Raw genomic sequence first — 27,540 nt, 5'->3', positions numbered from 1 at the left:
TGCTCCCCCGAAGCAAGTCACTCCTCCCGCCGTCAGGGTCGCACGTGAGCCGGTGCACGCGGCCTCAGAATAGTTAACACCCAGGAACCCGGCGCAGGAAGGTGCCGCCGAGAGGAACCGAGCCGGGGGCGGAACCAGGCCTGAACCACGCCCCACGCAGCTTCCAGCTTCTCATTGGCTCGCGTGCCTGTCCGTTAGGCCAGCACCGGCCCGCGCCTCTTTCTCCGCTACCTCTGCGCGTGTGGGGCGGGCCCCAGGCAGAGCGAGCCGGAGCTGGCGCCGGCTGCCAGAAGCTCGCGGGAGGCCGGCAGGGCGGCGCCAGGGCCGAGCATCTCTGGCTATAGCGCCGCGGCCTCTCTGCTTGCTGCACTACCTGGCACGGGCCAGGCGTCCGGTAAGGGTTGGAGCGGGCGGCCTGGCCTAGGGGTTGGCCCCGGGCCTTTCCGCTCCGGGAACCGCGCGCGCGGCTTGTGTTCGCGCGTGCGGCCGGCCTGGCTGGTGGGCAAGCGGGAAGGAGGGAGGGGCGCCGCGCTCTCTAAGGCTCCGGGCTCGCTGGTGCCAGAACCTCGCTTTCCTCCTAGAATTCCAGCCAGGTGGCTCCCAGACCTCGAGCATCCCAGTCTCCTTTCCCCTTGCGCTTGGGAAAGACTTATTTTGTGGTTCAAACCCTCTTTAGCAAGATTTCTTTCTCAACCGAACCCAGGGAGGCACAGGAGTTGGGATGTGTGCGTGTGTGTGTTCCTTATTTTAAAAGAGTTTTTGCAGGCTAGAAAGTTCCAGGATTGGCGTGGTTCTGTCCATTCTTATGAAATGGCATCTGTGCGCCGGGATTGGCAGGTGACTCTCAAGCTTTTCATGACCGACCCAGTCGGGTTATTGCGTTTGTGGCTTTAGGTTCGACTTTATATTTTTGGTACTGACGATCATTCTAGAAAATGAGTATTGCTTGTGGTGAGAAGCTTAATCAAAATAACTGACCTCAGCCGAAGTGTACCCTTAGTAACGCTGGATCCCTGGAATTATCCTCTTAATTGCTTGTGGCAATCACTTGTAAGCAAAGCAGTTAATGTCGTTGTTATTTCTGCTGGTGTAGGAATTGTTAGTAACCGTAGCAGCACTGTTGTTAGAAATGGTCTGGGCACTGTTCTCCGAACAGGTCGCCTCCAGAATAACACTTTCAGGTTAGTGCTGTTGTTGCCCAGCAAATACTTCAGAAGGTTAAGTAACTATTCCAAGACTTTATTAAGAAATAAAGTACTGTATAATAAAGGACTGGTCCTAAGCTGACTCCATAGTTGAACTCTTAACCGTGCCTACTTCTTAAGCATTGTTTATGTTGTTAAGGGATTGCAAACTAGTGTTTTATTTTTAGTTTCCAAATATTCTGGAAGTTAGAGAAACAGTCGGTCACATCTCCCGAATACATTTTATCTTGTGTGTAAACACTGTTACTCGCTGACTATATATTGCTGACTATATATCTGCTACACGGTTTTCACAGATTCAAGAAAACAGTTTAGCTTTTTTTTTTTTTTTAAATACTGGACTTCTAAGAAATCCGGTTTGAGCTTTGATTTGTAAGCTGAGCCTGGCTCTTTTGTGTAGTAATGAAAGCTTGAAAGTTAGACCCAGAGGCCAGAAATGATGAGGTAATGTTTTCTCACCATTAGGCAGGCTTGCTGGACCTTGCTTTTATAGGGAGGTTTCATTCATTCTCCTCAAGCTGCTAGTGAAGAAGCCGCTGAGTTACATCCCCATAAGGAGCTTAGTATACTTATGAAAAGTATATTTCAAAGCCATAAGTGACTCACCATTTTAGGGTTGTTTTGTCTTTATATATTTAGTTGATTGGTTTTTTAGACAGGGTCTGACATCACCCAAGTTGGCCTTGCATTGACTTGCAATTGCGTTGCCAGGATTCCCAAGTGCTCGAACACCTGGGCGTCCTCCATGCCCGCTCGTTTAGCAGGCTTTGTCATTGTTTAAGTTAAAAGCTTCTTGATTCTGTTTGTGCCTAATTTGTATTTAACTCCCATTTTTTAAGTTTGCATCTGTATTTTTTATATTATGTTAAATTAAAATGATAACTCATAGATCATGAAACAAACTAGTTGTATTTGAGACACAAGTATAATATAATATACAATACACAAATATAATATTTGAGACTATAAAGATAACTGTTAACATTAGGGAACGAAATCTAGGCTCAGAGTTAATTTGGTTTAATTACTTTATTGAAAGGTAACTAGTTTATTTAAAGGTAAATGCTTATGGCTGAAACATGCTCGTGTGTCTGAGACTGACCAATGTTTATGAATTTCCAAGTGAAGAACATGTTATTTCTATAGGTACTGTTCAGTATTTTCATTTATCTGGATCTCTGTACTGTTCATGTTCTTCTTGACCCAGATAGAGAATGAAGTATGTTGTGTTAATCTTGATTGTCCTCATAACCTCTTAATTTAATCATCAAAAAAATGTTGATGCAGAAACTCCCAGGCATTTAGAGCGTAACTCCTGTCCAGGTTAGCCAGTAGCAGTGGTAATACTTAATAAGGAACATTTATACAGCAGCGCAATAAGCATTTGGGATCTAATTTAAATTTAAACTATCTTAATTTTAACCTTCAGGGAGTGGAGGAAGCCCTTTGAGTAGTTCCTGTTGTAAGCTTGAGGGAGAACTGAAACTCAGAGAGGGCGAGTGAGACTTTACCACCAGATAGAGGATACAGACAGTGGCAAACCAAGGGTGTAAGACCGGGCAGTCTGACTGTGGAGCTTGCAGAACGACCTTTCTTTTTATTGGAAAAACCTTCAAGTCAGGCAGTGAGGCTTGTGATGAGGTCCCAGTACTCTATGTGGATGTACTCTGTCACTCTGTGAGTTTGACAGCTAGGTTTCCCTTTCCTTTCCCTTTGTGTGTTATACCTGTGTTCACTGAGTGTGGAGGCCACAGCTGCTGTCCTCAGTTACTTCATCTTATTTCCAGAGATACAGTCTTTCACTTGTTCCTCTGTCTAGACTGGCTCGAACAAGATCTGCTGTTGCAACCCTCCTGCCGCTGTCACGGGGGTTACGTGCACCTATATATCTGCCTTTCATATGAGCTTGTTAGGGATTTGAATTCGGGTCCTCGTGATTGTGAAGGGAGCACTTTACTTACTGAGCCAGACAGACGAGCGTTCTGATGGCGTGGTTGGTTCCTAGATTAAACTTCAATAACAGGGTTTTTTTAATTGTTGTTGTTAAGTATATATGTAGAGATGTGTTGTGATATTTGTAGATATTTGGGACCAGACATGAGGTTGCCAGTGTTTCTTTATGTTTAGACCCTTCCTAAAGATTCAGTAAATTCTACTGATTGGGACACGGGAGGGCTACTGTGATTTTGAGACCTGTCTGTTCTAATTAGTGACTTTGAGACCCAAACATAGCCCAACAGTGTCTTTAAGACGATAACACAACCCCTTGAAAAGTCCACTGTCCCTATCCTGTCCTAAAAGATAGGATTTAACCACCAGAAAGGGAAGGTCATAATAACATAAAAACAGAGGATACATTTAGTATTATGAACAATGCTATTATATTGTCCTAGTTTCTCCTTAGGTTGTCACAGGCCAGTGAAACCGTGACTAACCCCAGTGCCAAATCAAAGACCATTTTGGATCTCCAGAGTGACTGCTCATGCTAAACTGGTAATTATCCGAGTCCACATTCAAGTTCAGGTCTCTAACTGCCAAACTTGCTCGTTACAGCAAGTCCTGACCTCTGACTTGTGACCAGTGTGGAAGGCTCTGGTCTCTAGTGGGAGCCTTTCCCGATGGTGACCTTCTCGTTTCTGTCTCCAAGACGTGCCAGGGGCTTCCCAGCTGACAACAATCTTCTTCCGCTCACTTGAATCTGGGTTTGGAGATAGGCATCTATCTGTTTAGAACATGAACTCATTTAAGAACTGGTTTTAGGCTGTAAACCTAAACCCTGATCTCACTGAAGCAAACTTTCAGTGGCCTCCAAAAGTTGGCATAAAACATATAGTGGTCCACGGTCAAAGGTCCCTATAATTTCAAAAGAAAATGACCTCGGATAAAAATTACGCCAGGAAAAGAAACCAAAATTTGTATATTAGTACTAGAGATATTAGGATGATTTGGAAGGGTCTTGAAATATGTAATGAAACCAGAATTTCGAACTATAAAATATGAACAGGCGAGTATAAGAATTCAAGTAGATATATGGAGAAATAATGCGGAAAAAGCGCCTGTCAGAAACTGGTCATTAGGGTAGGGATGTAGTTGCCTGTAGAGAGCTTGCCTACTGTGCTGATTCCTTGGGTCTGCGGTCTAGCACAGCAGGAGATCTAGGTAGGCAGTGCTTGCCTTTGAGTAGAGGCAGGAAGATTGGAAGCTTGGGGTCTGACATATGAGACTTGTCATAAAAACTTGTCTTGTTGAAAAGAAACAGCGCTAAAGATCTATGAGAATTTAGGATAGGGAAATGGTTTAACTAGTAATTTTATTCGGAAGGATGGGACTAAGAGGGAAAGGAACTAACTACATAAAACGCGAAGAAACGAACCAAAGTTTCAAGGGCTGTCCTTTGGAACATGAAGGGAAAGCCAGACCAGAAATCCAGACAGTACCTGTTAAGCAGGGTGAAATAGCGCATGCTGGTTCCTGTTATTGAGCCATCATAGTTTCCAATAAGTTAAGTTTAAGGTAGGTGGAACTGTAGGCGGTATTCTAGGAAAATCTGTTAAAGTATGTAAGTCCACTAATGAGAGCATAGTTACCTTTAAGGCCGTGGATCTTTTGCGTTAGGCAGGGAGATTTACTTGACTTGGTGTACAGAGTGCTCCCTTTTTCCCCAAAAAAGAGGGGGGAAAGACCTCAAAACAAAACAACTCCCTCCCGGAAAGATATGAAAGTTGGAGGGGGGACTTGTTGGGGTCATAGGATGGGAACAGGATGAAAAAGAATGTGTGCATGTGTTACCAGAATTTATTACATACATGTGTGGAATTATAGTAGTTTCTTTAAAGACCAAAACAAACAAACAAAAAAACAAACCAGGGTCATATTTACATATTTTATGAATACGAAATGTATTTGATCTTTGTCCTATTCTTTGCTGAAAGCTACAATTCTCAGTTTCTTGGGTGACAGGAATGTCAGTTGTTCTTGGTAAGACTTTTTGATCACACCACTTTATGCTAATGAGGTAACTGGGTGGGGTTCTGGGAGAGCTCCAGGATAGAACTGGGTACTGCAGGGACTAGGGGGCTGGAACTCTCAGCCTCACCCATGATCTCTGGAAAGGGTGGGGCTGGACATCAAGCTCTGTAAAACCTCCTGACTTAGAAGGGTTCATGCTCTTTTGGGTTGCCAAGCATGTGACAGAGCAGGGAAGGTTGCATATCCTGTGGCTCTGAACTGCCCCGCACATCTCTTCATCTTGCAGTTCATCTGCATCCTTCCTATGTCTTATAATTAAACAGTAAATGAAGTAAGTCTTCCTCTGAGTGCTGTGAACCACCTACAAATGTTAAGGCCTTAAGGGAGCTTCTTGATGAGAAGGACAGGTGACAGTCTGCTTGACTGTCTTTAACTGTTGGTTGGCACTGTGTGTAGTGTCACGGTTGAATGGAGTTATAGGGCGTCCCTGTTGTCTGCTGCAGAATTGTTTGTGTTGGAGTAAGTCCCCGTATACATCTGCTCGGTCTCTTGTCTTTTATAGGAGAGAGATGCTGTAGCTTCATAGACCGGTGGCTGAGGTGTGGAAGGAGAGTAAGAAGTTTCTACGAGTAAATACATAGCTCTCTTCCGTAGCTGTTCTGTGGTGGTCGACCCACTGACTAGGACAAGAAATAAGTTTAGTACTTGTTTCCAGCGGAGTGGGGAGCTGCATGGAGGGGAAACAAAGTCACTGTCCGCTTAGTGTTGTGTCTTCAGTCTCCATTTGGATCTCCAAGCTTTGTGATCTTCAGACAGTAAACTTAATAGTCTTTATAGATATTCAGGTATATCTATATATTTATAGATATTTAAATTTTAGGAATGATAAAAAATTATGTGACGTAAAAATTGGAAGTCAGATTGCCTTCTGTTCTCTCTGCTCTCCTGTCCTCCAGGTCTTAATTAGGTGTTTGTTGTTGTACATTTGTTTCCAGTGTGTTCTTCGTGTCGTATGTGTACAATCTTCACTAAACACAGAATTCTGCCTCCATCTGAAGACTTTGGCCAGTTTTCCTCACTTAAAAGAAACCACAGCTGCATTTTAATTGCAGCCTGAAATTGGATCATAGATGGTGCTTGAGGGGTTGAATGAATAAAAATGTGAAACCCATTCTCAGGTTAAGGACCCTGCGTGAACAGGCCATGCATACATATCCTGTTGCTTTTAGAAAAGCATCTTTGGTTGCCAACCTACACTAAATACTATAAAACAGAATTGTTTTGCCAATAAGTGTCTTGAGACACTTTGAAGCCGTGTCTTCTCTGATGGTAAACTTTAAAGTGTGGCATGCATTTTTCTTCCCTAGAGGATTCCTGTTTTGGAATCATCTCTGGTGAGAAGCAGGAGGAGAAACCAAAAACTGGGAGGAAAGTAAATCCAAGAACACCGTACTGTCCCAGCAACGTCCGTGAAAGCTGGAACAGGAACTTTATTTAAACTGTGTGTTTTATGGTTGTTCTTTAGGATTTTATTTTAAGTTGGTCAAACTGGGTTTCTGTTTAAGACTTATGATATAGACAACCCAGAGCTATATGTTCCCTCAGTGTAGCTTCGTAATTCCAGCTTTGTATGCAGTGCCGTTTCAACCCTCCTTACAGTCTTGTAGTAAAGTCAATGGTTATTTCGTCATTTGCTGGCACACTTGACACTACTATATACATTTCTTCTTTGAAATAATTTCAGAAGAGGTATAATTTACACATGTATCATACCCTTTCCACCTATAACTTTGTAACATGCATGCGAAGTGGAATATGATATATATATTTGCTTTTTTTGTTGCTGTGATCAAAGCCTGACAAAAACGCTTATAAGGAGAAGGCTTTATTTGGGTAAGGACCATCGTGACAGGGAAACATGCAGAGTTCACGACAGCTGGAGGAGCTTGTGACTGGAACCAAGGGAGCCAAGGGAGAAGAAGGCTGGTTTCATTTTTTTTATTATGCCTTTTTTTTTTTTTTTCTGGTCCAGGACCCTAGCCCATGCCACAGTGTCACCCATGAAGGGTAGGGCTTTCCCACTGAAGCTTTCTGGAAATGTGCTCACAGATACCTAGAGGTGTGTCTCCTGGGTGGTTCTGATTTCAGTCAAGTTGACAGTGAAGTGTAGTTCAGTTTCAAAGTCAGGAAATATAAATGTCTCCTGTCAGTAGTGTAGCTCCCTGTTTGTCAGCTATCTCAGTGATGCCCTTTAAAAAGAAGCTTTTTATTGATCCTTTGTGAGTTGCACATCATACACCCCAATCCCACTCATCTCCCTGACTTTCTTTTGTCTGCCCTTAGCCCTTGTAAACCCTCCCCAAAAGAAAATAAAAAACAAAAATAGAAAAAAAGAACCCAAGAAATGAAAACAAAAATCTTGTGGATACTGCGGTGTGTCACTCAGTATATATACCCTTTGGTCTGCGTATCTTTGCAACTGTTTGTTGTAATGAGTCATGGGTCTAGTTCAAGGCCTCTGGTTTCTGCTATACCTACATCAACCCTGGGTCCTCATGGGGGCTCCTCTCAGATACCCTGTTGCTGCCCTGTGTTGTGGAGATCCTGCAGCTTTGGATCCATAGAACTGGCCCCGTCATGAACTCCAATAGTGCATCAGTGGGGTGGATGTTGGGGTGGGCCAACTCAGAGCCGTGGATCTGGACCAGGGTGAAGACTGAGTTGGTCACCCTGCCCACTCTTCCTCACTCACACCACTAGGGAGGGCTCTCTAGCACTGCCCTGATGGAGCCAGCTCTCATGCTCTCTGGTGGCTAACCAGCACCCATACCACCAGTCAGCTCTACTGGGCTGCTCAGGCAAGGTTCAGGGCCTGCTTTCCCAAGTGCTGCAGCCAGAGAGGGTGCGGGCCAGCTTTGCACTACCCTTGGATATCAACATGGTCCCAGGCAGCAGGGATGCCCACGAGACCTTTGAGGGTAATGTGGGCCATTGACATTGATACAGACCATTGTCTAGACTCAGATCTAGACATGGTCCTCAACACAGGCTAATATTTCGCTATGGCCTGAGGTGACAGGAGAGGCTACTCACATGAGGCTGCTCCTCTTCACCCTTGAGTCTCCAGTCCCACCCCTCTTCATAGTGCTCAAACTCTCTCCCATCTCTCCACCACATACAGTGGCTCTGCTGTGGTGGACCATACACCTGGCAGATCTCTCTCGGTGATGCCTTTAAACTGAAGCGTTTTTCAGTATGCAGTGCGTTATCTGCTTTTGAAAATGCTTAAGTTGTGTGGCGCTTACCATCATGTTGTTTTCCAGGAGAGAGAAGATGTTTTCCCGGTTAAGAGCTGTTACCACTCCTTGCACTTTGACCTGCCGCAGAGTGCACCTGAAGGAGAAGGGCAAGCCACTCATGTTGAATCCAAGAACAAACAAGGTTAGTAACATCTACAGCCGTAACATAGTTTGTCTTCCTGGTTAGGGCTGTGCTTTTAGACTGATAAGGCTGGAAAGTTTTGCATTTGATAGCTCTGTAGCTGTGTAACTAAGGCCTTTGGGGGAGAGTTGCCTGTTGGACACAGTATGTATCTTCTCTCCGGGCTGTTCATACCTTCTAAGTCTCACTCTTCACAGCTTTCACTACCAGAAAAGGCTCGACTACTTCCCAGTGCTAGGTGAGTGCAGTGAAGCAGCAATAGTATCAGGACACCTCAGAGCAGTGCTACAACGAGGGCCTTTGATAAAAGGGGTTAGGTAGATTACCTAGCCTGAGTCAGGGACTTACCCTGGGACAATTAGGCCTTTGGATGGTTGGGTAAAACTGTGAAATGAAACCCTTATTGACCTTCCAGCTCACACCCATCGTTTTGGACACAAATCACTGCACATATTTTTGACCATTAATTCAGTGAATGCTACAAAGGAGAAATTGCCTTGACTTTTAGATTAACACTAGTAGGACAGAAGTCATCATTCCAAGGACCAGCCAGGCATGCCTTCATCTTCGTGTGAACGGGGCTCAGTAGGCGAATCCTGCTTAGTATTTAGTAGTCATATTAAATACTAAACAGGATCTATAGGGCCAGACTTGGGGTTTTGACTCCAGTTCTAAGCTTTATTTACTGTAGGACACTAGCATCTGAATAAGCTCTCTTGGCAACTCACCTCACGTGTTCCAAGAAAAATGGTGAGCGGTAGTTCCTGCCGGTTGATGCTTTGAAGAGAGGGGATGAAACGGGTTTTGACATGGTCTGCATAGTGTCTGAATGTTGTGGTTTGCCCTGAAGTTACTGTATTTTCATGCTAATTCCACTGCCCCAAGGACAGCTGCCTAGTCAAGGACTCAGAACTCAGGTGACTTCACCAGAACCACCTCCCCATTGAATTTGTAAAGTACAGGTGAGGGGCAGGTACAGGATAGAAGGAGGCCTGTCATTGGAGGAGAAGGAAGGATGGGCGGGAGAGAAGTTTGAAGGAAGAGGAGGAGACAGGAGAGAAAGGAGGAGATGAGAGGAGAGGTGAGAAGCCATAGCAGGTGATGTTAAGATTCTGCTCTGTGTATTTACAGGTTGTTATCAATGTTCCTAAGGGATGGATGGTACCGGGCTTTGTATATTTAAGTGGGCAATTATAAAATATCAATTGGATCCAAGATTATTGTGTTGTGTGTTCTTTTATGTGACGGTTTGAGTGTAGGAAAGTGTGCAGTGGCAGGAGTCAATGGGCCGCGGAGTTGGGATGTGATTTTGCCAAGATATCCAACAGATATCTTGGCACCGTGGTGCGGACCCAGCGAGGTAAAAGACGACAATACTTTTTTATTTTTATATTTTTACAACAACACCTGGCATGTGGTTAAGTGTCTGGCAGTGATGGTTGGGAAATAGTTCAGTGGTGGAGTGCATGCTATCATGTTGCTGGGTTCAGTACTCAGCGCCACAAAAATGACATTAATAAAACTCAGCTCTGGGTAAATACATATACAAAGTATTTTTGAAATGTAATTCTGAAAAGATATTTCTCAGACAAAGCTTGTGAGATAACACGTAGAGGTTATCACAATGAATGATATGCCTTACGGGAAGTGGTGCTTTGAGATTAAAGGTGTGATCTATTTTAAAAGACTTGCCATACAAACCTTCGCAGATCTGTTTTCTTATTATAAGAGAAAAAATCAGCGCTGTTTAGTATAGCGTGTTTGTAGGAGTTTCGGGCCTGCAGAAGAATGTTGGGTGCTGGAACTTCTCTTAGCAGGCTTGATACTGGCCAGAAAGTTGCTGGGGCTACCGGTTATAGGAAGCTTAGTGAAGGATCTCCTTCTTGTTTTTCTTCTGATTCCAAGCACTCCTTGCTCCTTAACCTGGAACTCGTTTCTAGTTCAGGACCAGCATAGCATGTTTGGAGACTCTGGATCCAATGCTTAGACATATTACAAGGCAAACAGAGCTGAACACCAGTGACCGTTCAGGCTAGCATAGACTGGGAGAGTCGCTCCTTCTCTGAAACCTGGCAGCAGTTTTTAGCCCCTGTTCCTATGGCATTGCCAGTTTTTCTCTGCTTTTGGTATCTTAAGATCATGTTTCCATGAGTTTATATCTTTTTATTTCCCGTTTCTTTGGGGTTATACCATTCTCTATTTGTATCTTTAAATGTCTTATAGTAGCCATTTGTTTACTTATTTACTTACGTGTGTGTGTGTGTGTGTCTGTGTGTCTGTCTGTCTATCTGTCTATCTGTGGGTTTGTGCATGTGTGTGTAGGAGCTTTCAGAAGCAATGGTGTCAGAATCCTCCGGATCTCTTATGGCTGTGAGCCTCCTCATGTGGGTGCTGGGAGTTGAACTTGAGTTCTCTGGAAAGCAGCAAGTCCTCTTACCTGTTGACCCATCTCTCTAGCACACCTTACCTGGCTTCTTAGACTGATAGGTGTTTATTTTTCTCTCTCTTCTTTCCTTCTCTTTGTCTTCCAATCCCAGCACTGGGTATCAAACTCGGGGCCGCGTACGTGCTAAGCAAGCCTCTGTCACTGAGCTGTGTGTCAAGTTTACTTTATACATCCAAGTGTGTATTTTCCTTGTGTGTATCTAATGAAGTGTCTGGTTACTTTGGAAGTCAGCTAACCGTTAGACAAAGACTTAAATGTCTGAAGCGAGAACTGTTTAGTCTCCCGTGCTCTTCCAGGCTCTGTTGCATGGTGTGTGCATGCCTGAGCCATGGGGTCACAGCCTGTAGCTCCTGCTCACACAGCTTGCAGGTTCGCTTCTAGCTCTTTCAAGTCTTTCCAGGGTGTTGTAGTCCCCAAATACGTCAGAGCTTTTCAGTGCCTCACTCCTGTGGACATTTTATTACCCAAGCTTTTTCCAATGCAGTTTTCCCTTTAGCTTTTGTTTACCCTGGGCATTATACAGTTTTTCAAGCAGTTGCCTGAGACGAAGTCCAGCTGCTTCCTTGGTTAAATGTTGTAAGCCTGTGGTTATTTTGCAGAACTAAGGAAGAAGCTGATTCTGATCATTTGACCGAGGCTCTCACCCCTTTAATGGGGGAAAGATTTTTAGAAATCTATACCCAAGTGTTTTTGCTGGGTTCATTTTAATATAATTGATCACACAGCTGAAAACTGGAGATGAGCGTTCTGGCATTTATGTGTTACATGCATGGTACATCCTATGAGTTTTTTGAAATTTTTTTACTTTTTTTTTTTTTCCCGGAGCTGGGGACTGAACCCAGGGCCTTGCGCTTGCTGGGCAAGCACTCTACCACTGAGCTAAATCCCCAACCTCTTACTAACTTTTTATTGGCTATTTTATTTATTTACATTTCAAATGTTATCCCCTTTCCCAGTTTCCCCTCCGGAAGCCCCCTATCCCCTCCTCCTCCCCCTCATGAATGGTTTCTAGGAATAAATGGGTTAACAGTGTGCTTTGATTGGCAACTCTGAAGTAATCATGGTATGGATATACCATAGAGTCCTTATTGCATAGAGATGGACTTTTAGTTAGTTTGGGATAGCCAAGAGATCTAGGGAGCACGGTTAGAACTGGTCACTTATACATTCCCCATATCTGCATATTTCTGCATATATCTGCATTCCCTATATCTGCATATTTCTCTGGAAAGGCTATGTGCAGGTCATATTGCTTAATTACAAATGTGTGCATTAAAGTATTTAAGTGTAGCCACGGTGATGGTGCACGCCTTTAATCATAGCACTAGAGAGGCAGGGAGAGGCAGATCACTTGAGTTCCAGGTCTGCCTGGTTTATAGAACAATTCCAGGGCATGCAGAGACTCCATTGTAGAAAACAAACAGAACGCTGAGGCTGTGCACTTCAGGCTGTTTTCCAGACGCTTACACTGGATGACATTTCCCTGTAAGAGGCAACTCTTTCCATGTGACATCAGTATGTGATGTCATCAACCTTAGAGTGTTTTGAAACTCCTAGAAAGTGTATTTTACTTTTCAGAATTTGCACTTGAATTGGATTTTAAAGGACATGCTATTGCTGCTGTAGTTATACTAATTTTAATTCTTTATTATGTTTTTAGGGGATGGCGTTTACATTACAAGAACGACAAATGCTTGGTCTTCAAGGACTTTTACCTCCTAAAATAGAGACACAGGATATTCAAGCCTTACGATTCCATAGAAACTTGAAAAAAATGACTAGCCCTTTGGAAAAGTAAGTTGATTGACATTTGGTTTTTATATTGGCAGTCTTAGAATCATAGTGTGACGGCATAAGAAGTGTGCACTCATATGGTGACATTTGTTCTTTTGTGGGTTCCTCGCCAGTGATCACTGTTGTAGAATTGGCAGGAGTAAGTTTTGTGCCAGGGATAATTACTTACATGCACATTCTCTGTGATTAGAATGTTGGAAACATAAGGCATCATCTCATTTACTCACATTTTATTCCACAGCTTTCATTGTCACTTGTGTGTGACATTCTGCTAATAGAGGGAATCCAGGGATAAGTGGCTACATCTGCTAGTAGAAATTGTCTATTTTTTAAAAAGACTTAGTTATTTTATTTATATAAGTACACTGTAGCTGTCTTCAGACACCAGAAGAGGGCATCAGATCCCATTACAGATGGTTGTGAGCCACCATGTGGTTGCTGGGAATTGAACTCAGGACCTCTGGAAGAGCAGTCAGTGCTCTAACCGCTGAGCCATCTCTCCAGCCCTGAGACCGTACATTTTTGAGGTTGTATAGCACATCAAATAGTGAGGCAATGGTCTTTTACAAGTAGGTTCCATCTGTGACACTAACCTGCTCCCTTGATAGCCCGGAGCTAACCCAGTAAGTAGCATATGGTCCTGCCTTCCAGGTGTTCAGCTGCAGCCAGCTGTGCTGTGACTGGACTGCAGTGTATCATTGTGGGAAAACTGCACACATGGTGTCTATTCGGAAAGCCTGAGAGGCCTGTGGCCTAACTTGAGGAATCAGAAAACTTCCTGAAAGATAGAATGTCTGAGCTAAAGTTTAAAGTGTGTTGTTAGCAAAGTGCTAAAATGAGAAAGCGCACGGAATGGCAGGCAGAGGGAGCAGTCGGAGTTCAGGACTGACGACCGTTGGAGCAGTGTAAGCATTGCTGCCCTGCCCTGGGAGGGTGCTGTCGGTGATGTGACAGGGCAGGAGAGTTGCACTGAGTGGTGGGTGGGCGGGGAGATGTAGTATACCCTGAAGAATGTTGCGTGCGATGGAGGAGAGACCTTGGATATACAACATGTGCACTTCTGCTCTAAAAGTCTCACTTGAGGGAAAAGTTGAATGTGTTCATAGTCGTACAGAGCAGACTCCAGAGAACCTGCCACAGCAAGTTTCCAGAGGAAGGTGTAGGCTCAAGTACAGAGGTAGAAAGGCTGCATTAACCCAGAGGGAGAGAACTCAGGTGCTAAGGGCAGGTATACTAGTGATGGCTCGGAACGCATGCCTGGTGACGGGTTTTCTTTTGAACGTCCAGAGAAAATATGGAAGGGCTGAGGTCAAATGGATACAGCTAGGAAGAGAAGTAGGAAGTGACACTCAGTTATGAAGTAAAGCCTTCAAGTAGGTCAGGAAAGAGCAGCCCTGGCATTGTGGCACCCAGCACCACTTCTCACGTGTTGCAGGCTTGAGAAACTGAGGCAGGAGGAGCAGGGTTGCATGTTGAGGATGAGCCTGGGCTATGTAGTGAGACCCAGCATGAACAGACGAGGGTGGGAGCGGCCCCTGGAGGCTGGAAGGATCTTGTCTGCTGTGCTCTGTGCACGGTAGAAAAGGAGACGTGTAGCATCGGCACAGCATCGGCACAGGCGTTGGCACCGTTGCAGGTTCTCACTGTAAAGTGAAAGCCTGCTCTTTGTCTGGAGTCGAGAGTGTGACTGGGGATGAGAGCACAGGCTCTGGTAGGGTGGTGCAGTGCCGTGCTGGAGACATGTGCAGCCGGAAGCAGATGGCAAGGAGTTGCTCACAGTGAGAGCTGACCTTGCGCTTCACAGGAGTAGACGAGTTGTAAGCAGATAAAGCAGGAGCCATGGATATACTGAAGGAGGTGGGAAGTGAGGCCATCGAATTAGCTAGTCTAACGTGACCGTCGGGGAGGAGTCAGGCTGTGGTCAGTGTGGAATCCAGGGCAGCGGTCACCCCTAGGTTTAAGAGCCCTAGGTAGAGGATTGAGACCAGGGTGAAGCGAACAGCAGTGTGACGAAGGTCAGAGCGGTGGCCTGAGGAGGCCCCGCTTCCCTCCCACCCATGGATGGATCATCTGTTCTTTAATCCTCTTGTGTTTTCCTCAGAAAGCTGCTCTTCCATTTGGTAGCCACATGCCTTGCTTATTCCCCACAGTAGGAGAAGCCTTCTCCTTATCTTACTCTACCTATTTATGTCGTCTTTGTCCCAGGAGCAGTCTAGGAAAATGTAGTTCATTTGCTTAGTACTCACCCAGTAAATAGAGAAATACAGAAGTCTTAGCCTAGGACGTAGTTATGTTCTAACAAAGCATTTGCAAATTAAAAATACTGTAAGGCGAGTGTGTGTTTAGTACACCCAGCCTACCAAATACAGCTCAGCAGCCCAGTTCACTTCAGAGCAAATTTCTGACCCTTGGTTGCATAGCTACCTGGAAGTTGTGGCTCACTCACTGTAGCTGCCCAGCATAGGAGAGAACATTTGCATGTAGCCTACTCATATATCCTCTCTTTTACAGATAGCCACTCCCTGATGGTGGGCCAGTCTAGAATTCTTTAAAAAACAGTATAAAAGCAATGCGAAGTTGAATACACAAGAAATCAGAGTGTAGTGTAGGAGCAGAACCCAGGAGAGTTGAGTGTGGGAGCAGGGGAGCAGCAGAGGGGACTGGCCTGTGAGCTGCATTAGGAGACAGGAGTAAGGGACTGTCCCTAGGCCATCAGATACATGGTCTCCTAGGTAAGAGTAAACATAGGTCAGCATAGAGGAAAGAGGTCGGTCGGAGCAAGGAAGGGAACCGTATAAAGACCAGTTAGTGGCTTAGACTGGATGTGGGGAGAAGAAATGCCGTAGTTGACGGCTACTTGCAGGTGTATGCTTTGGGCCTTGATGATCTGTCCTAGACTGTGGTCGAGAAAGGCAGGGGAAGAAACTAAGAATGGCCTCCAGTTTGACTTGTGCCATCTCGGTGTTGTTTCTGCTCCAAGTACAGAATAATGAGAAACCACAACTGGATTCTCAGCTCTTTAGCCTGGGACTCCAGAGCCAGGCTTGTGGAGTCACCACTTCCTGTAGCTTTTTCATTTCGGGGTCCGCCTTCTGTTGACTCCTTAGCATTCCCAGGCCGTTGTTCAAAGGGCTAGCTGTTGTTTCTCTTGTTATTATCTACCATTTTAGTACATCTGTGTCTTGCAAATTTTTAGGTCTGAGTGTTACAGAATTATAATTTAGGGTTTTGGTATGGTTTTGTGAGGAGTGTGTGTGTGTGTGTGTGTGTGTGTGTGTGTGTGTGTATGCGCGCACGAGCTCAGCTTTAAACATTTAGGTCAGCTTTTGAAAGTCGAAGTTTTAGTGTGATGCAGGCTAACTTGGTTGTCACTTGCTGTGCTTCCTTTCAGATACATCTATATAATGGGCATACAAGAAAGAAACGAGAAACTGTTTTATAGAATACTACAGGATGATATTGAAAGTCTGATGCCAATTGTGTACACACCAACAGTTGGTCTTGCCTGTTGTCAATACGGACATATCTTTAGGAGACCTAAGTAAGACTTATTTTTAAATACAAATATATTGATTATGGTGTAAGAAAAAAATCGTTCTGTGGCATCTAATTAGAATTCTGAGTGTTACAATATTATCCAGCTAGGTCTCTTGGCTCATAAAAGCCTAATTTGTATTAAAAGATATTAATAAAAAGTCAACATGTTCATATCTTTTGTTTTCATAGAAACAACTCAATTAACCAGCTCCTAGTAATCATTGCCTTTGTTAGAGGAGTTGTGTAGTAGCTGTACTTTACTCCTCCCCTAAACCATAATTACTGTTAAGCCTTGGTAGTTTGCCAGGTTGGGATTGGCTTCTCATTTATCAGTTTTAATTTCTGATGCTCCTCTTCCTCCCCTTTAACAGAAAAATTAGCTTTCATGAACTTTCAGTTTCAGACTGTTCTCACTATATTAGACATCTTAGTGGGAGGAGTTACTCCCAGGCCACACCTCAAGTCCTTGAGTGAGATGTGGCTGTCAGCCAAGGGTGGATGGTCCTGTTGAAAATCATGGAGAGGAAATGCGTGCTGGATCTAAGGCTAGTTTTGTTTGAGTTGTTCTGCCCCTTCTAGTGTGTTGTTCCCCTTAACCCTTGTTTTCCCCATGGCCAGCTCATGCATTGATAACAGCATAGGCATTCAGACAGGGCTGAATGTGACTTCCAGCCCCTGCACCTCCTTCAACTTCAAGTGCGTAAGACGCACCCATTGAGCTACTTACTTAAAAGGCTGACCCCTGCCAACTTTCTCCCCACAAGGTTCCGATGAGGACAGTCTCGCAGCTGCGGCTAGTGAGCGCCCTCTGCTTATGCGGCAGACACTCCCTGGCAGACACTGGAAAGCGCCGCTTTAACCTGGCCCATATGGTGCTGTCACCAAAGTCTGTAAAACGATTCTGGGAGATGGCCCAGCACGTGTGTGCTTTCTTCTTAGAGTGTTTCTCGCTCAGATTAAGGAATAAAGGATAAGGAATAAACTGGAGAGCTCCAGTTCCTCACCCTTGGGTGTCTGGTTCAGTCGGCAGGCATGGCCCAGGTGTAGTTTTGAAAGCTCCTGCTGTGAGTCTCACATGCACTGCAGATGAGGCCTGACAGGAGATGAGACACGGGGCGGAGCTTGGGATCTTACCGTTAGTCCATTGTGCCCAGTGTGGGGATACTACTTTCTCTTCCATCTAGATGGTTATGGTGCAGACACAGTTCTCTTGGGGATATCAATCACATCAGTTAACAATAATCTTTATTATAGCTGTTCTGTAAGCAACAAAATTATCATTTGAAAGAGTTGAAATGTTTGGAAATAAATCAGTGCTTGGAAATTAAACTAGTTTCTTGATTTTTATCGAAATATCTAAGTATCCCGATTATGGACAGAAACGTAGAAAAAAAACAAAATACTGTCATGAAATGCAAAGGTGTTTTTGTTCTGTTGCAGGGGATTGTTTATTTCAATCTCAGACAGAGGTCATGTTAGATCAATTGTGGATAACTGGCCAGAAAATCATGTTAAGGTACTAAGAGCACACCCTCCTCTCACAATGCCTCCTTCCTCCCTGTAAGTTAACTCTGAGTTGCCAAGGTCAAGCTTCCCTGTCGCTCTACTTACACTGTGTCCGTGCCAATGTGTGCTTTGTGTCTAAGGAGATGCTGGGAGCACCACTGAGGTGCATTGCTGGGACAGTGCTTGGCCCTGAGAAAGACATGACACCAGTGTACAAGGCGAGCCTGGGCATGGCCCCTGCAGCTTTACTTCCCTGGTAGAGAGCTGGTGCAGACCTAATCCTTACGGTGACACACTTAGTCAGAAGCTTCAGTGGAAGGCATCCCGGGGTACATGAGACCCTGCCTCGAAACAGGAAAGGAGATGACAGAGGAACTTGGTTCAGGGTGGTAGTTATGTTCTCTCTCTCTCTCTCTCTCTCTCTCTCTCTCCCTCCCTCCCTCCCTCCCTCCCTCCCTTCCTCCACACGTTCGCTCTCTTTTACTAAGGTAGATTTAGATTCTTAGAGTCAATGTAACTGTGTCTCATAAAGCAAATTGAATAACTTATTTAAAGATCTTTGGGTAGCTTTGTGCTTGTCACTATAGCAATCTTGCTGCCTTTGTTATGAATGTATTCTTTACCAGAGTAAACCATGAAGAATGTGAGTTCAGCCAGGGGCAATGCCAGCACTTTGAAGGTAGAAGCAGAAGGATCATGTGATCCCATAGAAGGAATTCTAGGCCAGCTTGTGCTGAATTTTACACTCCCTCCTTTTCCCCCATCCTTCCAAAATCATTAGTTCAGATAGTTTAGAAAAAATTTGGTAAAATAACTAAATTTACAATATAATTTTTCAAACTTGTATGTAGGTATATGTATTTTAAAAATCCATGTTGTTTCCTCCCTACTGTTGCTAAGGTTTTTCTCATTGGCCTAGATTAGTAGATTCTAGATTTTTATTGTAGTAACCTCAGACTTTAATTAACTTCTCCCATGTTTTATTTTTGGAAAGAATTCTTGAGTTGGTCCTCCTGTCTCCTCATTGTGTTTCCAGACCAAAGTCAGATGGAAAACATCTCTAATGAATTCTTTTTTTAATACCTCATAATAGGCAGAGGTCTAGTTTAAGTGTGTTCCGTGGGCTATCCTGGGAATTAGACTAATGACTCTTCCTTTGTAAATTAGAGTAGAGACAGAGCAGCAGAACCCATCCTTTGTAAAAGTGCACCTCATCATTGGCCTGCTTTTGGCCGCTTTGAGTTCACTTTCTGTTTTATGTTGTTTATAATAAAGGCTGTTGTGGTGACTGATGGAGAGAGAATCCTGGGACTTGGAGATTTGGGTGTCTATGGAATGGGGATTCCAGTCGGGAAGCTTTGCTTGTATACAGCATGCGCAGGAATCCAGCCTGAGAAATGCCTGCCTGTGTGCATCGATGTAGGGACTGATAACATGGTGAGCACATTCTCCCTGCCCATCTACCCCCATTCGCAGATGATTAAGGGGGAAGATCATAAGACTTTATTTTTGCATTTGGTTCTTATATAGGCTCTACTGAAAGACCCGTTTTATATGGGCTTGTATCAGAAGCGAGACCGCTCCCAGCTCTATGACGATCTGATGGATGAGTTTATGAAGGCGATCACTGACAGGTATCCAATGAAGTGGACCTCTGTAAGGGAGGGTTAAGTTGTGGGCTTTTCCATGCCCAGTGACACGTGCATTGCTGGCTGGGATTACCTACATCTGGAAGGAAGTCTGCATTCACCGCTCCTAAACTCTCACAGGGCATTCCTCCCATAAGTTTCCCATGGCTGGCCTCATTTTCCCCACCCCACCAGAGCTCTCCTGTAGCTTTGACATCTGACTTGGGCCTGTTCTCTCAGATTTATGTACTTATTTAGTAGAGGTATGTGTGTATGTGTTATGCTGTGTGTGGGGAGGTCTGGGAACACCTTTGTGGAGACCATTGTCCCCATCTGCCTTTGTGTAGGTTGAATTGGGTTGCTAGGCTTGCTTGGCAAGCCCTTTACCTGAACCCTAGTGAATGGATCCTCTGTTTATGCATACATTTATGGGATGCTGTCCTGGGACTAGAATCCAGGACCTCACAATGCTAGACAAGCACCAAGTGACTGAGCTAGACTGTCAGTCCTTACATGTATGTGGTCTTAGTCATCAATTGTGGTCTTCATACATGTGGCCCACACCTGCAGCTCCAGGCTGTCCTGTCTTGAGAAATACAGTTATTGCATCCTGTTTCTATCCCAGATGGAATTCTTTCCAAACAGCCTACCTTCTGTATTCCTAAGTGCTGGAGTGGCAGTGGCCGTCACCCATTGCCAGACCTTTAATCTTGGGCGCTGCGTGGGGCTCTTCTTCACCAGCCAGCCATCCGTCAGCGCGTCCTCAGAATCAGCTGGAATAAATTTGCTTGCCTCACAAGTGTCTCTTCCGTTACCACACCCTTCTTTCAGCTCTCCTGGCTTCCTATAAACTCTTCTCCAGTTTCTCTCTAGTTCATTTCTATGTAATACTAGGATTAATTTTATAAAATGTGCATTGCCTTACATAGTTTTTTCTCAATGATTTTCTATAGCCACAGGTTAAAACCCAGATCCTTCATTTTTATGGCCTGTCTGTGGTGTGTGTGTCTGTGTGTATGTGTCTGTGTGTATGTGTCTGTGTGTGTGTACGTGTGTGTGTGTGTGTGTGTGTGTGTGTGTGTGTGTGTGTGTGTGTGTGAGATTATGTGGTGTCTGTGAGATTGGGTGTGTGTCTGTGTGTGTGTGTGTGTGTGTGTGTCTGTGAGTGTGTGTGTGTGTGTGTGTGTGTGTGTGTGTGTGTGTGTGTATCTCTGTGGCCCATGTACCTTGAGCCAGGGTCTCTTCGTTGTTTTTTTCTACTCTACTCTCCTATAGCATACTTTTTAAACTGCTAGGTGGCTCAGAAGCTTCCAGAGACTCTGCTCCTCTGCTTTCTCTCTCCCTGTGATATGGGAGGTAGTAATATTTATGGCCTCCCTGCTGGGTTACATATGCTCACTGGATCCAGCTTTTATGAGGATTCTTGGTATTTGGACTCAGTCCTCACACTTAGGGGGCAAGCACTTTTAACACAGGAGGTAAAATTCTGGAAGCCATCTTGCAAACTCAGCTTTTGAAATTACAGGCAACAAGATACTCAGAAATGAATTCCTTACTCCAGGTAAAGACGATGGCAGATTCAGGGCTGAGTTGCTCATCTCACATGATGTCTTCTTGTCCTTCTTCCTTCTCTTGCCTTCCTTGGACAAGGTGGCATATTCTTAGCTCTGCCAACTGCCTTAGCACTGGCTCCTCACTTTGCCATTTGTTTGTTCAGGTATCCCATGGCCTGTGCTTCTGTTTTCTGTCACTGCAGACTCCTAGCTGCTGCTTCTGCCTTCCCCTTCCCTCAGCTCAGGCACGTGACACCGCCGGCAGGTTGTCTTTGTGAGTTCTTCCCTCTGCAGCCTTCAGGGGTTCAACACGAGACACACAGGTCCCTTGTCCCTACTTGGCGTAGCCAGCATCTCCTTGTCCTTCAGTGTGAACACTGGCTATTGTTTAGCTCCCTTCTTGGCTTCTTACTTATTTCCCAGATGAACACTCAGTGCAACTCCCTTTTGAGTCTTTTCTGCTTTTTCTTTTCCTTGGTTTATTTGTCCGATTCCGTCTCCCCTGTGTTTTTCAGACTGGCCTCAAACGTGTGGTCCTCTTGCCTTAGCCCCTCTGGTGTCAGGATGCATATGTGTGCCACCATACCTGCAATGGCTTCTCTTGTACTACTGTTCACCAAAGCAGACCAAGCTGGCTGGTCCTTAGTCAGAGTGCTTTCCTGTCACATAACCAAGCACATCCATGTTGAGCTTTACCCTCCAACTTGCAGATAGAGTCCCTTTGGGGGTTTCTTAGTGCACGTAAGCACTGGACACCCTCCCTCTGGCCTCTGGGGATGGTTTAGACAGGGAACGGCTATGGGTTCAGTTTTGTTGCTGTGTGTGTCCTTGGAGTAATGGGCATCTGCGGTTTGGCTCTGGGCTTTCACAAGCTCTGAAACTCAGGGCCTTGAGCTAGGAGGACAACTTACTTTCAGATTCTACTAATAGAAACAGTAAATAGGAAATCCGTTTAGTAGTGATGCTTTCAATACAATTAAGACTTTGCTGTTTCTAGATATGGCCGGAACACACTTATTCAGTTTGAAGACTTTGGAAATCATAATGCATTCAGATTCTTAAAAAAATACCAGGAAAAATACTGTACCTTCAATGACGACATTCAAGGTAAATCTGAAGTGAAAGGGTTTCCCCCACTGTTGAGCGTTGTAATGTGTTTTGTTTGTTTATTTTTAAACTGTCGGGTCTTCCTGCAGGGACTGCTGCAGTTGCCTTGTCTGGTCTCCTTGCGGCCCAAAGAGTGATTAATAAACCAATCTCAGAACACAGAATCTTATTCCTCGGGGCAGGAGAGGTAGGTTTTTAAACCTTTTCTTAAAGTAAGACTGGCCAGGTGTGGTGGAGCGTGCTCTTCACCCTATTGCACTCAGAAGGCAGAGGCAGAGGTGAGTTTGAGCTAGCCTGGTCTAGAGAGTGAGTTCCAGGACAGCCAGGGCCATATAAAGAGACTGTCTGAAAGGAAAGTAGGGCAGTATATTGGTACTTACTGAAGATCACGAAGAATTTAGAGTTCACTGAAATGTTTAAGAATCATGACCTCTTATAAAATAAGTAATTTGTGTTCCGAGAGACTGACAAAGAATCTACTTACATATGATTTATTTCTACAGGGAGAACAAAGCAGTGGACATCACCTCTTAATCTAGTCTTGATTTTTAATGTGTTTACTGGGCAGGCTGCACTTGGAATTGCGAAGCTTATAGTCATATCAATGATGGAAAGTGGTCTCTCAGAAGAGGAGGCACAGAGAAAGATCTGGATGTTCGACAAGAACGGCTTGCTAGTTAAGGTGAGGATGCAGAACCTGGAGAAGCAGCAGAGCGCCTGGCTGTGGTGTTGGAGTTGGCTGTTGACAGTGCCGTTTGCTGTTCTACCCCTCACTGACCTGCCACAGTGTGCAGGAGCTGGTCTCCACTGTGTCATCAGCACAGATCATCCCGCCTGACTGGCTGTCATGTTTGTGGCTGTGATAAAATGACCCTGACCAAAGCAATACAGGGGAGAGAAGGCGGGCCTCTCTTGGCTTATGATTGTGATTCCATTGCCATGGGAAGTCAGGACAGAAATGGAAACTGTCACTGCACAGGCCAGAGCAGGGGGAGAAAGGCTTGTGTGCTTGTGGTGGGCTGGCTTCCGTTACTCTTCCGCTGGTGAAGTGGAGTCATCCACATTCAGAGTGGGTTTTCCACCTAACCTTCATTAAGGTAATCCAGACATCCCCCTACACACACACACACACACACACACACACACACACAGAGGTATGTGTGTGTCTAACTCCCAATAGGCATGTCCAAAGGCCAACCTGGTCTAAATAATTCCTCATTTAGACTTTTATCAAGTGATCTAAGGTTGCTGTGTGAAATCGGCACTTACAGATACACTGTCTTTTTTTATAAAGACTCTTAGTTCATACTTAAGTCATAATCTGCTTGATACTTACTCTCTGGCATTGTTCTCAGACTTTTAGGAGATGAAGTAGTCATTATGTCTGATGGAATTAGACTCTTTTAAACTAAAATATTTTGTGGTACTGGGAATTAATCCCAAGGCTTTATATGCATGTTAGTCAAACATAGACATCCTACCATTGGAATTCAACATCCTGCATAAACTATTAGCAATTCATCTATTTACTATCTGAGCAGAAGCTCCTAAGTATTGTAATGTTGTTTAAGTCCTAATCCCCGGTGTCAGTCCAGTATAGTGAAGACCTTCCCCAGGGTAGTTTGCACCTCCTGAGCCTGCCTGCATTCCTTTGCACTTGACTACTATTAGTCACCTGACGGCTTTCCTAGGGCGTTTCTTACACATGCATTTCCATTTATCCAGTGTGCACTGCTATTTCAGTTCCCCATGTCTACACCATACTCTAATGACAGACGTTTCCTTTCCATTACATGTGTTATGCATGCTATCTTCATGTATGTATAGAGCGTGTACATGGTTCTGGTCCCGGCTGTTTTCTCTTCAACCAGACATTGGATTAACATTAATGTACTGTTTCCTTTAGTCCTGTCAAAACTCATGTCCTTAGCGGGAAGGCTGAGGGGTGGGAGTGGACATTGTGTTTTTTATTTTGTTTTTGTTTTCCTTATGAAATTTTTTAGCTCCTTTTTTTTCCTTACAAAATTTTATAATCACAGAAACAAGTTTGAAAGGATCATAGAGGGCTGGAGAGATGGCCCAGCAGTTAAGAGCACTTGTGGCAGAGGGCTTTATTTATTTTATTATTTTATTTTATTTATTTATTTATTTATTTATTTATTTGGTGAGCAGAGGTTTTGCCTTTTCTTTTTTTTTTTTGGTTCTTTTTTTTTCGGAGCTGGGGACCGAACCCAGGGCCTTGTGCTTCCTAGGTAAGCGCTCTACCACTGAGCTAAATCCCCAGCCCCTAGGTTTTGCCTTTTCAAAGAGATGGAGGCAGAACCCAAACCTAAGTCTGTGCCAGAGTACGAAGCCCAGACTCTAGATCACAACGTTGTCCCCACGGTGCTGTGGCTGCAGTGTCTGCTAGCATATGCAGAGAGAAGGGTTGTGAATGCCCCGTGCTTACCTGCAGGGGAGTGTGTTTCTGCTGGCATACAGCTCAGACCTTCACTCTGTGGCGCTGATTTGTCAAGGGTCTGTGTCTAATGACTGCAACCGTGGTGGTGGCTACAACAGCTCCCCTAAAGCCCACAGAGAATCCTTGTTCACCTCCGACCTCCTAGGGTGTCTTTGCTCTGCTCTTTAGAATGTGCAGGTAGCTTGGCCTGTGGATCTGGGCTCTCAGACCTCGTCCAGTGATCCTAAGCCTGTCATCTTTTTGAAGACACTGAGTACTCTCTGCTAGACCCCCTCTCTCAGAGCTGTACAGATGCCAAGCTGTGTAAGAAGCCAGTATTTGGATAGCCATAGCCTCTTTTAGTTAGGGATGGGGGTGCAGGGCGGCTTTTCACTATGAAGTGAGCTTTAGACCAGCTGAGCTTAGGTCCCCTAAGACCATCTCTTAAAACGGAAGGGAGTTGGGGAGTTTCCCTTAACAGTAAAGCGTTTGATAGTATGTTCAAGCCCTGGGGTTCTATTCATAGGACCAAGAAAGCATTTTGATGCAGCTGTTCATAAGTTTGTCAGGCTGTGGTCTTATGTATGTTGGGCAAATTTGCAATATTTGCTATATTGCTATATTACACTTCTAAAATACTAAAGGTTGTCATAGAGGGAATGAGTTTTTGAGAGGCACTGCAATGTTTCTGGGCATGATTGATTTGATGAACTGTTTTTGAATTCCGTGAAGTTAGAATTAGCAGATAGAGGTTGAAGAAAGTAAATGAACAGACATTTGTGTTATAAGGACAAAATAGATCTAATTAATCCATATGTTCAACTTATCTTTAATATGCACTTACTGATACTGTACTTTATCAAAACATTCAGGGCCGGACTGCTAGAATAGATAGTAACCAGGAACCATATGCTCATGCTGCCTCAGAGAACATACCTGCAACCTTTGAAGATGCAGTAAATAAACTTAAGCCTTCAGTTATAATTGGTAAGTGAAGTTGTTTATACATAATCCTGTTATTTGACTGTCAGCCATAACTCACATGTAGGATTACTGATGTTAGCTGCTGTATTTTACCTCGCCTTCAGCATATGCAGGTGGCCTCTCTGTGTTTTAGGGACTGGTGCCAAGGCCTGTGGGCACACCCAGACCTGCTGCACCGAAATCTGTCTACTGAGAGGTGTGAGACTTGGGCACATCCTGCTGTGTACTTGAGCGCACTGCTGGTCACTTTTACTATGTAGTGATTCTTCAGCTATGTATTGTGAGGGAATGACACAAAGGTCTGCACATGCTCAGTACATACACAGCTTTGTCTCCTTCCGCATTGTCGCCCTGTATTGAAAATGCACATGTGTTGAATCTGTGTACAGAACCTCACAGATAGGAGGGCTCACTCAAATTAAAATATTTGGCTTCTCCACATAAAGGTTTTAAAGGACAGAATCCCATGCTAGGCGAGTAACCTCAACACAATGTAGACTAAGGCAAGATTATGAATTCAGGGCCAGTTTGGGCTACACAGAATTCTAAAATTCTGGAAATGGGGCCAGCAAGACGGCTCGGCAGGTAAAGGTGCCTGCTGCTGAAAGTCTGATGGTGTGGGTTGAGCCCCACGGTCCACGTAGCATGAGCAGAACATTTCCCACATGTTGCCCTCTCCACGAGTACTCCATGGTAAGGCACCCTGGACCTATACATGTAGACACTAAGTAGGTAGATGTAATCTAAAACTGCATTCTAACTTCAGCTGTTTTACTCTCCTGTAAACTGGCTTTGAACATCTGGGCTCTCCAGTGTTTATCCTGCCTGAGTCTACCAAGTTGCTGGGACTGCAAGCCTGGCTCTTTATGGTGTTTTGCTTTTGGAGTTGTTGTGATCGTTAAACCCAACTTTAAAAGGCCAAGGGCAATTGTCAGATTATACCAGGAAAATCCAGTGCACAGTGAGAATTTTAGAGTGGAAACTTTCCATGTGTTTTGTGAGGCACTTATTGCTGACATCTGTGCTGACACAGCCCTGAGTTCTTAGTAGCATAGATACAGGGCTGTTCGATTCTCTGTGTAGCTGTGATTTTAGTAGTTTTCATGTAGGAACTCTGTTTAATATTTAACTATAAAGTCCTCACAGTGAGTTCCTATGCTTAGAAAATGTCTGTTTTTTCATACACACACACACACACACACACACACACACACACACACACCCCAAGAAGATCTTAAAGGGTTTTCTACGTCACTTCTCTTAAAACTCAGTATGGAAACCTAAGAATGTAGTCACTCATTTGTTCATCTCCAGGGGAGCAAAGAAGCAGGAAGAAGGTGAGGGGCTGCTCTCGGCAAAGGCCTCACTCATTCAGTTACCTCCAGAGCCCACCAAGGCCTGAGTGTTCTCCCTTCACAGATCTTCCATAATCCTGCACACATATGTCTTAACAGCTTGCTGAAGAAAAGAATCCTAGTTTTCTCTTTGTCAGCTATAATCTGTCTGCGTTACATTCTTTTTCTTTTTTAGTGCTGGAGACCAAACCTAGGGCTTTGTGTTTGCTTGGCAAGCGATCTGCCACTTAGCTAAATTCCCAGTCCTACACCCACTTTTTAGTTTGTTTGTTTGGATGGGGCATCACTATGTAGACTACCACACTGGTCTCAGACTCAGAGATGGGCCTAGCTCTGCCCACTGTCACTGTGGTGACAGGTGCGCCACCACATCCAGCTGCTGTGTTTATGTTTATACCTAGTCGTCTAACTTAGTGTCTGGGACATGGAATTGCTTAGTAAAGGTAAAGCAGTGCATCAAAAAGGAGACTGGTTTAGTCAGGACAGTCTTCTGACCTCTTAAGGATTCCCAACTGTGGTCAGGATGTTAAATATATATATATAATTTCCATTACCAGATGAAGCTAAAACTCTAC

General features: G+C 44.4%; 1 protein-coding gene across 3 annotated transcripts in view; it reads left to right on the top strand.

Annotated features, from left to right (window-relative positions):
* Positions 1 to 259: 259 nt before the first annotated feature.
* The window catches only part of Me2 (malic enzyme 2), a 49,976-nt gene continuing 22,695 nt past the window's right edge, over positions 260 to 27,540 (top strand). The window contains exons 1-12 of one of the 3 annotated variants that reach the window (XM_087592714.1): positions 386 to 837; positions 3,599 to 3,698; positions 8,498 to 8,615; positions 12,722 to 12,855; positions 16,247 to 16,396; positions 17,833 to 17,908; positions 19,174 to 19,335; positions 19,429 to 19,532; positions 22,077 to 22,186; positions 22,276 to 22,373; positions 22,755 to 22,868; positions 25,499 to 25,613. In XM_087592714.1, coding sequence (XP_087448840.1) covers positions 3,688 to 3,698; positions 8,498 to 8,615; positions 12,722 to 12,855; positions 16,247 to 16,396; positions 17,833 to 17,908; positions 19,174 to 19,335; positions 19,429 to 19,532; positions 22,077 to 22,186; positions 22,276 to 22,373; positions 22,755 to 22,868; positions 25,499 to 25,613 — 1,192 coding nt within the window. In that variant the 5' untranslated portion in view covers positions 386 to 837; positions 3,599 to 3,687. 3 annotated transcript variants of the gene reach the window in all.

This window comes from Rattus norvegicus, chromosome 18 (genome assembly GCF_021556685.1).
Source record: "Rattus norvegicus strain SHRSP/BbbUtx chromosome 18, alternate assembly SHRSP_T2T, whole genome shotgun sequence".
In the NCBI taxonomy this organism is placed as follows: Eukaryota; Metazoa; Chordata; class Mammalia; order Rodentia; family Muridae; genus Rattus; species Rattus norvegicus.
Note: the sequence above shows the minus strand (reverse complement) of the source record. Positions and strands in the feature narration are given on the sequence as shown.